General features: G+C 34.9%; 1 protein-coding gene across 5 annotated transcripts; it reads left to right on the forward strand.

Moving 5' to 3' along the window:
• The first annotated feature begins 312 nt into the window (after positions 1-312).
• LOC136235493 (histone-lysine N-methyltransferase ATXR7) lies at positions 313-12,198 on the forward strand. Of its 5 annotated transcripts, none has more exons than XM_066025196.1 (22): positions 313-456; positions 892-1,101; positions 1,197-1,818; positions 1,963-2,076; positions 2,834-3,148; positions 3,400-3,747; positions 3,861-4,157; positions 4,301-4,798; positions 4,958-5,402; positions 5,508-5,666; positions 5,784-5,945; positions 6,061-6,222; positions 6,340-6,501; positions 6,591-7,012; positions 7,089-7,211; positions 7,393-7,473; positions 8,157-8,210; positions 8,303-8,454; positions 8,553-8,598; positions 8,984-9,179; positions 9,457-9,603; positions 11,896-12,198. In XM_066025196.1, the coding sequence occupies exons 2-19, from the start codon at positions 929-931 to the stop codon at positions 8,572-8,574; spliced, it is 4,311 nt and encodes a 1,436-aa protein (XP_065881268.1). In that variant the 5' UTR covers positions 313-456; positions 892-928; the 3' UTR covers positions 8,575-8,598; positions 8,984-9,179; positions 9,457-9,603; positions 11,896-12,198. The 5 variants fall into 5 exon arrangements, with proteins under 5 accessions (XP_065881268.1, XP_065881270.1, XP_065881271.1 ...); XM_066025198.1 differs by having other exon boundaries at positions 3,876-4,157; XM_066025199.1 differs by having other exon boundaries at positions 1,236-1,818.
• The last annotated feature ends 2,299 nt before the right edge of the window (positions 12,199-14,497 follow it).

A 14,497-nucleotide genomic window follows, 5' to 3' on the forward strand; every position in this document is an offset into this window, starting at 1 on the left:
TCATTACGAGCCGAGCCGAGCTTTTATCAAGCCGACCACCGAGCTGCTCATCAGCGGCTCGTCTCATTTACAGCCCTATAAATCACTATAATTCAATTATTCTCTCAACTTTTTAATTTGTGTACTTCTTTAAACAAAATCAAGCTCTTTAAAAAAAATTATTTATCAACAACAAAATCAAGCTATTAAAAATGTATTTTTTTTTCTGTTAAAATAAAAATAAAAATGTCTCATGAATTCAAAAAAAAAAAAAAATGTCTGATAAAAATAAAAATAAAAAAGTATTTTCTTATTTACTGGTAGATGCGGGCGGCCGAGATCGATCAGCTCCCGATTCCATAATGATGATAAACATATCCATGGTTCCCAGTTTTCCTCCTTCCCATGTGTGAGAGAGACGTCCTCTCCCTCACTTCCTGAATCGCGACTGCCGTCGCCACCCCAACTAGCCGCCAGGTAGATCGGAGGGAACCCAATTTCCTTTTAGCTCTTTTGTTCTTGATATTTGTATATGGGGATCCATTTTTTCGTCAACAAATTGAATTTATATATATAGATATATCTTTTTCGAATTCAGATCCATGAGTTGGAAACGCAAATTGCTGTATTGTTTCTGATAAGTCATACGCCTAAATATATACTCAGCTTGGAATAATACTCTTTAATATATTGATACTTACCTTTCTGATCTTCATCTCCTCTCTTGCTTGTGTGTATTGGGATCAGTTTGTTTATCTTCTTTATCTGTTCCGACCATGCTTCTTCACTTAGGGATCAATTTGTTATTTTCTTCGTTTTTAGGGTTTAGTTTAAGCTTACACCAGCAGTATTTCAAATTAAAATTTTGGAGTTTTGTTCTTCTATGTACTCATGTTTTTATCTGTTAATCAGGGACAGGTTGCTTTTGAAGGAGAGTCTATTTCGGACCATGGTTTCTTCGTCATTCCTTTGTCAGGAATATGGCGATTCTTTCTTCTCGAGGAAGAGGCTGAAAGTTTCGAAGTTTGAAAATCAAGAACTAGATACATACGTCGCTATTGGCAACTATGATGATGTTGCTACATCGTCGCAGTTCAACGCCAGGGAATTTTCATCTCATGGGTAATGCATACTTGCCTAACTACAGCCCATTGTTTACTTCTTTGGAACTTCTTTATAGTTATTACTATCATCTAATTATGGAGGTGCTTGTTCAGGTGCTCTAATGCCATTCGTTCTTCTTCATCTTGCTGCAGTTTGGAGGAAAAGATTTGTTCTAATTCTGCATTGGAGATGCGTTGCCAATTGAATGGCCACAGTAGTGATATTTCAGAGTCCAGTAATGCCGGAAGCACAGCAATGCCCTACCTGGATAAGAACTACTCTGGTTATGCACCAGCTTCCTTTGTGAGTGGGTGGATGTATGTTAATGAAAATCGACAAATGTGTGGTCCTTATATTCAACAGCAATTGTATGAGGGCTTGTCTACTGGTTTCCTGCCTGAGGATCTTCCTGTGTATCCCATTTTAAATGGGACCATAATTAATCCTGTGCCTTTAAAGTACTTCAAGCTGTTTCCTGACCACATTGCAACTGGTTTTGCATATGTTGGTGCTGGCATCTCAGCCATATCCATGCCTTCCAATTCTTTTACATCTGTTAGTATGGATTCAGCTAGACATGGGCAGCAAGGTATGGTTCCGTATTCTACTTCAGTTTCTCTCTGCTCAGATACACAGTTGGTGTCCGGACCACTGTTGCATGACAATACTTCTGGCTGCAATCAGCAAATGTCAAATTTCGTGGCAGCCAACCAAGAAATGGCATTATCACTAATGGTATTCATAACTCCTTTTCTTTCTTTTAGAATACTTAAGGACCCATTCAGAAAAACTCTCCATCTCTTGCTTTCTTTTATGCGCTTCATGTTCTTATATCACACATCTATTGGCTCTTTATGGTTTCTTTTATTTTTGTATCAGTCACAGGAAGACTCTTGTTGGATGTTTGAGGATGGAGGGAGGAAACATGGACCACATTCTTTTATGGATCTTTATGCTTGGAACCACTATGGATATGTCCAAGATTCATTAATGGTAAGCTAGTAAGCTATGGAATCATAGTATTGTTGTGGGATATTATATATAGTTTGATAAATTGCTCGACTCCATGAATATTTTTATTTCCTGAAACGTTTTCCCAAGGTACTATTATATCTGTTCCGAGTTCTGTTATTTGTTGAAATTTGAGGGTTATGGGGACTAGTTAAGTTTTTTCTCAGTAGGATTTTGTGAATCTTATCAGATTGCCGTATTATTGTTTGACTGAGATGCTTCTAATATTTATTCTGAAAACCATCCCTGTTTGTTCATGAAGCGGGAGTCTAGATTCTTTATGTGCTTGTCTCTTGTAAATTTTGAGTTTTAGGGATTGGACATTGTGTGAATGATTCCTTTCATTTTTGGTGACTCTTGATAGTCATTGTTGGAAAATACTAGTTCACGATGTTGTGAAAATGTATAAATATTGCACCATTTTTATTTGTTGGCATTAGGTGAAAATGAACATGTTATTCGTAATTTCTATTTTGTTGACATTGTGGGTAAGCTGGTCCTTGCAATTGTTTGAGGTGTATATCCTATCCTTATATATTTTATTTTTTTCCTTGAATACTGCTCTTAACAATTATATATATATATATATATATATATATGTATGTATGTATGTATATATATGTATGTATATATATGTGTGTGTGTGTGTATGTATGTATATATACACTTTCAGTTTTTTTATTGCTCCTTGCTACTTTTGCCTTTTCTAATTCTAGCTTAAAACTATTCTCTGTGGCAGATATATCATGCTGAAAATAAGTTTAGTCCACTTCAATTGATATCTCTTATCAAGGCAATGAGAAGAGATAATCCTGAGTTGACATCGTTAGCTGTTTCTGGAACTGAGACTGGCTCACTATGCAGCTTCATATCTGAGATTTCTGAAGAAGTTTCCTGTCAGCTGCATGCAGGATTAATGAAAGCAGCTCGTAGAGTTGCATTAGATGAGATAATTAGCAATGCTGTCTCAGAGTTCTTTAATGAAAAGAAAGAGCAGAGAAGTCTTAAGCTTAACTATCAAGATGCCAAGATTTGCTCTACAGATGCAAGAGTGGTAATTGTGCAAATGCATGAATGTATAAGTATAAGGAGCTAATCTATGTTGCACGGACACTTCTAGTTAGTATCGTTTCTTGTCTGTGTCCATTTTGTGTCGGTGTCCTTTTTTTTAGGCTATTTTATGGAGGTTTTGTTTTAGAAATAATGTTTCCTGTGTCTGTTTCCGTGTCTGTGTCCGTGCAACATAGGGAGCTAGAGGTCTTTGGCATTAATAACTTAATTATGTTCTTTTATTTGTTGTTTCAGTCTGAAATTACAGGCGAGGGGATCGATCATCAAGCTCCTGCACATGCAGCTGTAACGGGGGACCACGGGTCTGATCAGGCACATGCTGATGAGATGTCAGAGCAGTGTCATGGGAGCATAAAAACTGTTGGGAGCATTGATAATTTTTTGGATACGAATGCAGTTGTTTGTAGAATGGTTTTTGATCATTGCATGGAAGTCATGTGGAATGCTGTCTTTTATGATGCCATAGCAGAGTATTCTACATCCTGGAGAAAAAGAAAACTTTGGTTTGCCCATCCTGTGATTGAAATATCTAGTAGTGTCAAGGAGTATAACAAGGAGACTGGAAAGCTACCTTGTGAACTGGTATGAAGTTATCATCATTTAGAGGTCTTTTAGTTTACTATCAATGCTGCTACTGCACTATATTAATATTGGTTCTTTTAACTCTCCTGAAGTGATGTTATAATGTTTCACAGTTGCTTCCTGGGCAGGACTCCTCAGTTGGCAGTGTTGATTGTCCTCCTTGTGTTGATGTTGTGACATTTGACAAAGATACATGTGCACAATCGCATAACATATCTTTATTTGTGCATGTGGAAGAGAAGTCATCCAAACTGAAGACGAGTTTATACAATGACATGAAGTGCATCTTAGAATGTGTGGAAGATGAGCTACATATGTCCACAAAGTTATCTTTGGATGAATATGTTAAATTTCTTGTTGAAGAGGAAGTCAAAAATTTAGTTAAATTCTCGGATGATGACTTGAATCAGGTAGCAGTTTGGAGTTTCCAACATCTCTCCTTTATTTCTTTATTTCTTTCTTCTGGTAAAAGAATATGAGAACAACAAACTTCTATATTTTCATCAAAATTTTATTTGCAACTATTTATGCTTTTAATTCCTTGATGCTGCAGGTGAACATTGAATCTTCCACTCACTGTTGCTTGACAAGTGAATGTAATCCTTTAGGATTGCATGAAGAAATGATGTCAGACTCGGATAAAATGCCTGCTCAGATATCAAATGGTTCTGAAAGTTCACAAGTTGGAAGTACCTTCGATTCATCAGCATTTGAGAATCATTTCTCCAATTTGACAGCAAATGCCTTTGAAAAATCATTGTTAAATGCCAATGATTTGATGGATGAACCAAACATGGCTGAGACCCCACAACCTGGATTTGAAGACACTGCTAGAACTCTTGTGCCATCAGTTATATCCAAATATCGACCTTCGTGGTCCGATGAGTCCGTTCCTAAGATCAGAGAATATGTTGCTTTGGCAATATGCAGGCAAAAACTACATGAAGCTGTTCTTAAAGAATGGAAATTGATGTATATTGATGGTATTCTTAAGCAATATTTTGAATCACGTTATACTCCGAAAAGAATTGTTCAACCTGACTCTGACGTGGTATGGAAATGTTGTTCAATCCCTTATTTATTTATTTATTTTTTGCTTTAGGTGTAAAATTGATCTCTGGTCCTCTATATAGTTTTGTTTGTCTTATATGCTTTTTTTGAGCTTTGAAGTATCCATGTTTTTGAGTTTTTATTTCCTTAAATGTTTTAGGGGGAGACATTTAATATGAATGAAGAACAAGATGCTACTACCTCACAAGATAAAACCAGGGAAGAAAAAAAGAAATTGAAGAGTTCGGACTCTACTTTGTTGTCTTTGGTTAGTGATAAATACACATATTACCGCAAGAAGAAATTGATCCGGAAGAAATTGGGGTCGTCATCTCAGTCTGTGATTCCAGTTGAGACAGGTTTACAACACCGGTCTGTCGAGAAATCAAGAAAGCAGAGTGCTGTCCAAGATGCTGATAAGAATGTTGAAATTGAACTTGTTCCGATTCCCAAGAAGAAGAAAAAGACCAAGGGCCAGATTGAATTATCTGTCAATGCTGCTGCTTTAAAATCTATTAAGACCAGCTCACCAAGCGATCAATCATTCGCGAAAAATGATAATAGTTGCAAACTAATGAAGATTAAGCAGGCAGTTCCTACACCTAGTACGTGATATCTTCCCCCCCCCCCCCCCCCCCCCCCCCCCACCAAAAAAAAGAATGTCTATGCTATTCTGGACTCATATAACTCTTGTTTACTTTATTGTACAGAAAATAAGGTCACTGAAGATATTGTAAAATCGCGTAGGAAGAGTGTTTCAGACTTGCATAAGGATCCAGACAATGGTGAGAAGGTTATTAATAGCAATGACCATGATGGTGGAATCTTGGAAGCACTGACACATGATCATTCCAAAAAGAATGTGGAGGGTAAGCAGTTTGTCATTCTCATATGAATAAGCCTTCTAGTATAATATCTTTTTTCCCCCAAAAAGAATGTCTATGCTATTCTGGACGCATATAACTGTTGTTTACTTTATTGTACAGAAAATAAGGTCACTGAAGATATTGTAAAATCGCGTAGGAAGAGTGTTTCAGACTTTCGTAAGGATCCTGACAATGGTGAGAAGAAGGTTATTAATAGCAATGGCCATGATGGTGGAATCTTGGAAGCACGGACACATGATCATTCCAAAAAGAATGTGGAGGGTAAGCAGTTTGTCATTCTCATATGAATAAGTCTTCTAGTATAATATCATTTCCCCCCAAAAGAATGTCTACGCTATTCTGGTCTCATATAACTGTTGTTTACTTTATTGTACAGAAAATAAGGTCACTGAAGATATTGTAAAATCACGTAGGAAGAGTGTTTCAGACTTACGTAAGGATCCTGACAATGGTGAGAAGAAGCTTATTAATAGCAATAGCCATGATGGTGGAATCTTGGAAGCACGGACACATGATCATTCCAAAAAGAATGTGGAGGGTAAGCAGTTTGTCATTCTCATATGAACAAGTCTTCTAGTATAATATCTTTTTTCCCCCCAAAAGAATGTCTACGCTATTCTGGTCTCATATAACTGTTGTTTACTTTATTGTACAGAAAATAAGGTAACTGAAGATATTGTAAAAAGGCGTAGGAAGAGTGTTTCAAACTTACGTAAGGCTCCTGACAATGGTGAGAAGAAGGCTATTAATAGCAATGGCCATGATGGTGGAATCTTGGAAGCACGGACACATGATCATTCCAAAAAGAATGTGGAGGGTAAGCAGTTTGTCATTCTCATATGAACAAGTCTTCTAGTATAATTCTCTGAGTTCACAATCTGAAACAATTGTCATTTTTCTGAATAGCAACTAAAGTAGGAAAGCTTAAGCGGAAGCTTTCAGTGGATAATGGGTCAGCCTCACATTCTGTGAAGATTCTGAAAGTAGCCGATAGTACTATGAAACAAGCAGAAACCAAACAGGTCACTGTGCATAAGACCAAGGCACGGAAATCCAGGAAAAAAAATCCCTACCCTAGATCTGATGGATGTGCGAGGACTTCAATCAATGGGCAGGAATGGCACACATGGTCAGTTAATGCTAGTCGTTCTGAAAGAGCACGTAAAAGGGGACTTCACTGTCTTCATGACAACTATTCAGTTTCTAAGACTTGTGGTTCTCAGTTGTCAAATGGTAAAGTTCTATCCGCAAGAACAAACAGGGTGAAGATGCGAAATCTTGTTGCTGCAGCTGAAGGTGCTGACCTTTTAAAAGCTACACAATTGAAGGTGATTGAAAATTTTATTTATCTCTAAATATCTCGTATTTTATTTGCTTGTTATAATTATTTGTATGACTTATTAGGCAAGAAAAAAGCGTCTACGTTTCCAGCAAAGCAAGATTCATGACTGGGGTCTTGTTGCACTGGAACCCATTGAAGCTGAGGACTTCGTAATTGAATATGTTGGTGAACTAATACGTCCTCGAGTGAGTTTAACTTGACTTCTTATTTACTGGTTCAAGTACGTTAATTTAAAAGTTGTACTAAGTTGCTTTATCTATTTATTCCCTGTTTTATTTGTTCATTGCGTCTCATCTCATTTACCTTTAGTTTATTTGTTCTCCTCTGTATTTTATTTTCATGATTTGCTTTTTCATGGCCTTCCAGATATCTGATATACGCGAATGTCTTTATGAGAAAATGGGAATTGGCAGCAGTTATCTTTTCAGACTTGATGATGGTTATGTGGTCAGTGATCCAATGTTTTTCTGTGGTTGTTGTTTACATGTGGTGTCGCTTTCCTTTTCTGTTTGCAAAAATGAATTGAGGTTTCAATGGGATTTTGGCTATTAAGCCTAGCTGTTGCACGTGGATCTTAATACCCAGATTGCAGAAGCCTGTTATCTCATATTTGTCCCAATCCCTAACCTGCCTGAGCTCGCAAAACTTCAATTATTGTTTTTAGGCCGCAGTTACTTGTGGTTATGTTCAAGGACTTTTAGAGTGACACACAGACACTGACATTCGTATTCCTTTTATTTGATATATTTCTTCATAATATGTTAATGGACTGGCTATAGCAGGTTGAGGCTGTTTTTACTTGTCATTGTTGTATATAATATAAGTGGATACAGTATAGCCTTTGAACATCTCTATCATTGACAATTTACGTTGTGATAATGGTTGGAGATGAAATGCTTCTTTACATGTCTATCAAACCATTACTAAATAGATTTTAGTTTATCTGATGGAGGCAACCCCAAAAGCTAATGTCTATCCTATAACAAATGTTATGTTTCCTAGGGTTGGATACTCATTATGAATTTATTTTTCTCTAGATTGGTTACTTCCATTGTTTCTCTTCCATCATGTTTTCTATGATCTTGTAAGGACTAGAAACTAACTAAAGCATGTTTTACCTTCATATTCAGGTCGATGCTACAAAGCGTGGGGGAATTGCTAGATTCGTAAACCATTCTTGCGATGTATATTCACAATTACTTCTCAAATTCTAGTCTTGACTAAAAGTAGTACTACTTTATTGATTCGTTTGCCTAAATTTACTGTCTTTTTGTAGCCCAACTGCTACACAAAGGTCATAAGTGTTGAAGGCCAAAAAAAAATTTTCATTTATGCAAAACGACATATAGCTGCTGGGGAAGAGATCACTTATAACTACAAATTTCCACTAGAGGAGAATAAGATACCTTGCAACTGTGGTTCTAGGAAGTAAGAACTGCTGTATGCTGTCAAATTTACTGTAGTGTTTTTGTACTGCGTTTTCTGGTTATGTAATATCAATCTGTTTTAATGACTCTTTTGTTTAGGTGTCGTGGATCATTGAATTAGGAGGTGCTCGGAGTTCCCCTTCTAGTAAGTTCTTAATCATGTTCAATACATTTGTAGGCCTTGTTAAGAATTATGTTCCTCATGTTGTATGGTGGATATCAACTGATGTCAGCATACATATGCAATCACAATCTTTTTCCTAAGACTCTTTTATTGTGTATGTCTATTGTCTCTCTTAATATACCATATGCTTTATAGTATGTGAAATAACACATTATCTTTTGTCTCAAAGTCGTTTATTTAGTTTTGGTCATGGATTCTTCAATATCACTGCATGTAATGGCTATGCATATTCAAACTTTGGACATCAATTGAAACCGTGAATGACTTTTTCAACTGAACATTTGGTTATGTAGAATTTTATGAAACTGTTGCATTTATTAAACCCTCAATTTTCTTTAACTGGCAGATTCAGCCTTGAGTGAGAAAATTCTGCTTTGAGCAATTGAACTTTAATGAGGGAGAATGAGCCCCGGCATATGGTCCATCTTAGAAATGGCTATACTATCAGGAAAGCAAAAAGAACTATCCTTGAAATCTGTGTATATAGAAGTGAAATGCGCATGTGTGTGAGCAGAAGAAAGACCAGAACAGTTCATATACAAGTATGCTGTAACTTCTTTTGATATTTCTTATATATTTGCATTCCTCAACCTTTAAGCTTTCTATGCACATCCTTGATGGAAGGAACTACTTAATAAGTGTGTTGCATTAGAATTTAAATGGAAACTCTGGCATACAAGGATTGTTCATTAAATTTATTCCACTGTAGAATGTTTCAATATATAAAACTTGGTTATGTTTATCTGCTAGAATTTACTTGTTTCTGTCAACCAAATTTGCTTCATGACGATCTAATTATTAAATTTTGTTCATGTGTAGTCTGATGCTTTTGGAGGAGTTGGCTAGGTACTTTTGACTTCAAGATCTCTCCTAATAAACACTCTTTGAAAGTTTTCTTGGGAACGGGGCGAGATGGATGAGCTGCTGACTGGCAGGAGAGCATTTTCGCAGGATTTATCATGAATTGTATGTTACTCAGCACTCCACTTCTTTAATAAAGCTGAATACTCTTATAACTTATGCTTAGGTTTATTGTTTTATCCAATATCTTTGTCTGGTAGATTGACTACACTAGTTATGTTACATGCTCTTGTGAGAAGGCTTTATATAACAACTTGTCTTCTTCTTGAGCTGAATTTAAGTTTGCAAAAACCTCTTTTGCTTGCTCTAGCGCCTTTTTGCATCTTCTGTACCAGATGTCTAGGTTTAAACGAAGTCTTGCGGTCTAACTTAGATGTAAAGTTTAGAGGAAAGAAACTATTTAAATCCTGCTCAATTGATTTGAAATGTGTCAGATTATAATACTTTTTGGCTCTTTTTTGGAAAATGCGGGCGCTCCAGAGAATTATAGTATTCTCAGACTATCGAATTAAATTAAACTAAGTGCTGCTACTGACTTCTGAATTCAAACGACTGTTGGAAATAAAAGATACATTAAAATTTCCTGAGGTTCCGACGATCAAAACAATACCAGCCTCGGAAACACTTGAGAACAAAATAAAATAAATTGAAAGAAAATGATGTCTACAAACTGAGAAAGAAATTCAAAGAAAAGGTGAACTTGAAAGAAAACTAATTGAGGCCATTTAATATATTAGAAATATCTAAAAGCCAAAAAAATTAATTACGTTGCGAACAAATACATATGTTTTTATGCCCCATACATTTATTATCGTAATGGCAACTCCCTTGTACTGTTAGTAGAATAGTTAGTTTGTCAGGTCAAAGCTTTTCTTTTTTGATCAATTATTATGGTAATAGTTCGCCTTGGTGGTTCATAGCTTGTTTGTTAACACTTGTTAATGCAAGTGGATGCTGGTGCACTGCAGTAGATGTAATAGGAACTAGAAAAACCTAGAGCTAAGTGGGTGAGCAGCTAGGACTTTTTAGTTCAGGGATGTACATTGCAAGTTTGCAATTTTTTGGTCAATTATTATGGTAATAGTTCGCCTTGGTGGTTCATAGCTTGTTTGTTAACACTTGTTAATGCAAGTGGATGCTGGTGCACTTCAGTAGCTGTAATAGGAACTAGAAAACCTGGAGGCTAAGTGGGTGAGCAGCTCGGACTTTTTAGTTCAGGGATGTACATTGCAAGTTTGCAAGTGTCCGGAATTTCTTCTCTCTTCTGCTGAAAATAATGGATAAATAGATGTTTGTCGTAGTTCTGAGAGCTATTAATTTCATGGATGCACCAATGAACTTAAACTTTTATTATCATGTGCTGAGAAGTCTCATGCGATGCATTATATGGATGGATGGTGCTAGTAATGAATCAAATCAATTGTGATACGTTCTAGATGAGGGCTTGCTTGAACTTTCATTGTTAACCTGAATGAGCAATTCTGGACTTCCAAAAACTCATTTGATGTACAAACCAAATTTGTCTCACATGATTTAACCAAGGTTGTAAAAAAAAGCTAGGTGCTAGTCAGGCGGATAGGGCCTCCGGGGACTAATCAGGGATTAGTCAGGGATTAATCCGATTTGTATTTTTATAATTTTTAATAAATCGATTATTATATAAATACAATTAAAATATGAATTATACTGTGTAAACATAATAGTATAAAATATTTAAGATAGAAAAACATATACATTTTAATATTTGTTATATTAATGTCCTTCAAAAATAAAAATGTGCTAACAAAATAACATTAATAACAATGGGCCGAAAAAATATTAATATCCTTAAAAATAACATTTGGTAGTTTTAGGTATTTATTTTCTTTTAATTTTTGGTTATTTAAAATTGAAAAAATTGACATAAAATTAAATGGCCAAATTTTTAAAAATGACCGCCTGGGTGGCCAAAAATCGGTAAACCGACTTATGCCGACTGACTTGAGCAAATCGGGACGGTGTTCTAAAAATCCCCGCCCAGGCGGAGCATGGGCCGATTTTTAGAACAATGGATTTAACCTGAAACTCCTCTTTATCTTTTGAACTTTTGTGCCAAGTCATATTGAGGATTTGATTTCTTAATTTGTTATAATGTATGTAAGATACCTAATTTTAAATTTGCTTCCTAAATGACACTATGGTCGTTAGTGTGATACACACATGCCATGATCCCTAAACTACTGTTTGATAATAAATAGAAAATATAAGGAACTTTTAAATTTAATTTTCTCGCTGTTTCATTTATTTTGTCGGTAAAAAATGGAGTGCTTCTAGGTGTGCATTTCAACTAATGATTCTGCAGATTATCCTTGCATATACTGCATTGTGTGGGCATTGATGCATGCTGTTCTGTTTCAGGTTGTGAATCATATGCATCAATAATCCTGGGTTATGGGGGCCGTGGTGGTTATTCTTTTCAATTGAATTTTCGCCCACTGGTCGGAAGATGAAGTATTGACTCTTCTTGTCTGCTTCTTGTATTTCTTCTCTCTGCTGCAGATGAGTTTCTTCTCCTAGAAACTCAAAAATCAGTTTATTGTTTGCGCTCACATGACATTTTTCGCCACTTGATTTTTGGTTGTACAGACATGCATTGTTTCATTTATTAAGTACAAACAAGTGAAATCTTATGAATATAATAAATCATGGAATTGATACCTATGTTTGTGATGGTACATTATCTTGAAATTCTTTATGTAAAATTTGATGAATTGAAGAAATCTAGAGTATATTTCCGTCGTACCAATATTTGCTAATATTTCTGTATGGAAAGGACACAGTTTCGAAGGCCAGTGATACAATTAATGGGCAAAACTCAATTTTTGACGTCTAAAAATAAACTTTACATGAATGTTTAGGTTTTTGCTTAATTATTATCCATCATTAACTGAAGTGTTACAATGTGACGTGAGTCATGGTCGAAATCAAGAAAGACGATTTTAAATCAATGAGCAAGATTGAAAGCGGCTTACTAAGAATGAAAAATTAATTAGTAACTAATGGTGTTTAGCAGGTATGGTGGATTTTGAAGTTGATTGATTGAAATCTAAGTGAGGTTTAAACACCAACACCAACCTATTGATTATTGATATAATTAATTTAGTTCCAGACACCCAAAGAGCGAGCAGAAGTTTAATGCTATATGATTTTTTTTTTTGGCAAATTTATTATATTTTTAGGTTGAGGATGTACTAAATTATTTCAAGTTGTTTGATTTTTGCATTAAATTTTCTTATGGTTGCAGGGGTTCAAGTGTTAATAGCTGTTGGGGTGGACGTTTCTTAATTGTCTGGTATGTTTCATTCATATTATGGCTTGAATTCACCATTTCCTGCTTCCTTTTGAGTTTGGTATTATGGCTTAATCAGTGGTTGCCCTAACTTAACTAGTAAAAAACGGATGAAGTTAAAAAAAAAAAACCCGTCATTTCGGGTTTTGACAATTTGAAGATTGGTATTTTTCGTGGCAAAATGGTACTGGTCAGTTTGGTATTATCGCTTAATGAATGGTTGCTCTAAAAAAAGATGAAGTTCGAAAAAAAACCCTTCGTTTGAAGATTGGTATTTTTCGTGGCAAAATGAGTGATTGCTCTAACTTAACTAGTAAAAAAAGGATGAAGTTAAAAAAAAAACGTTTCGGGTTTTGACAATTTGAAGATTGGTATTTTTTTTTTTTTTTTTTTGTGATAAAATGATACTTGTGGTTTTAGATGTTAATGAAAAAGAAATATCTGTTGAAGTTGATGACAGCGGATTATGCCCAATCAATTTTGTCAAGTAATTTTTTCAAAAAAATTGCGCAATTGTACTAATGGTTTTAGTTATTAACAAGAAAGAATATTTTAGTAACACAGTGAAAGTTGGAGGAAATTTTTGAAATATGTATTGAACTATGGCATAGTGGATTATGCACAATCAATTTTTTTTCAAAAAATTTGCGCAATTGCACTTACAGTAAATGACAAAGAAAAAGCCCCATTCCATGTCATCCGAACCCATCATAGGTATATTCTCAACCATTAGGCGGATGCTTTCACCACAATTTTATCATGTAATTCATTTAGGGAAAACAAAACAAAAAGGAATACCTTCACCACAATTTTATATGTAATTCATTTAGGGAAAACAAAGCAAAAAGAAAGACATGATGGAAGATAAATTTCAAAATAATAGTCCAGATGAAATTCAGTGTCTGCTCTCAATCGGTAGAAATTTCTATTAAAAATTATGACCTGAAGTTGGTATATATCACAATCCTCAAAGTATCAAATGCACAAAAATTTCCCTTGATTTTAACCCTGTTATTGAAGGTTTTTTACAACACTGAATACAGGCACTGTTTTATCATTATATATATATATAAATATACAACAATCCTCAAAGTATCCAATTCTACATCTAGTGATTTTTTTTAGGTCATTTTGCTTACTACTAGCTGAAGAAACAGTAACTCCGCCTGTGTTTGTTGTATTATTACACAGCCGGTCCCAAGCCCGGATAAAGGAGGAGGGTTGTGTCTATTCTTCTTAATCTACATGTATCTTTTTTTATAATTATTCCGGTTCGAGGTTCGTCACATTCTCTAAATGAATCTAAATGAATCCTTTTTTCCAAGCTTTTTTTACATTATAACTCAATCACGAGATTATTAGCATAAGCTTCTTGAAGTCTGTAACTATTCAAGTCGATTTTAATTATTTGCGTATATGTATCTTTGATTACTCTATTTATGTTCAAAATATTTTTATGAAATAGAAGAAAATAATTATTGATTTGTTGGGAGTTAAACTACTCTTGCCTTATAGGAGTAAATTCAAGCAATTCTGCAACTAAGGAGTTCAGGTTCTAGTATTTTAAAGAATAATTATTCATTTTTGCAATTTTCTGTATTATTATGTAATTTAATATATATATATATATATATATATATTTATTTTGGTTTATAGGCTACTTTGATATTT

Source organism: Euphorbia lathyris, chromosome 7, assembly GCF_963576675.1.
Source record: "Euphorbia lathyris chromosome 7, ddEupLath1.1, whole genome shotgun sequence".
Taxonomy (NCBI): domain Eukaryota; kingdom Viridiplantae; phylum Streptophyta; class Magnoliopsida; order Malpighiales; family Euphorbiaceae; genus Euphorbia; species Euphorbia lathyris.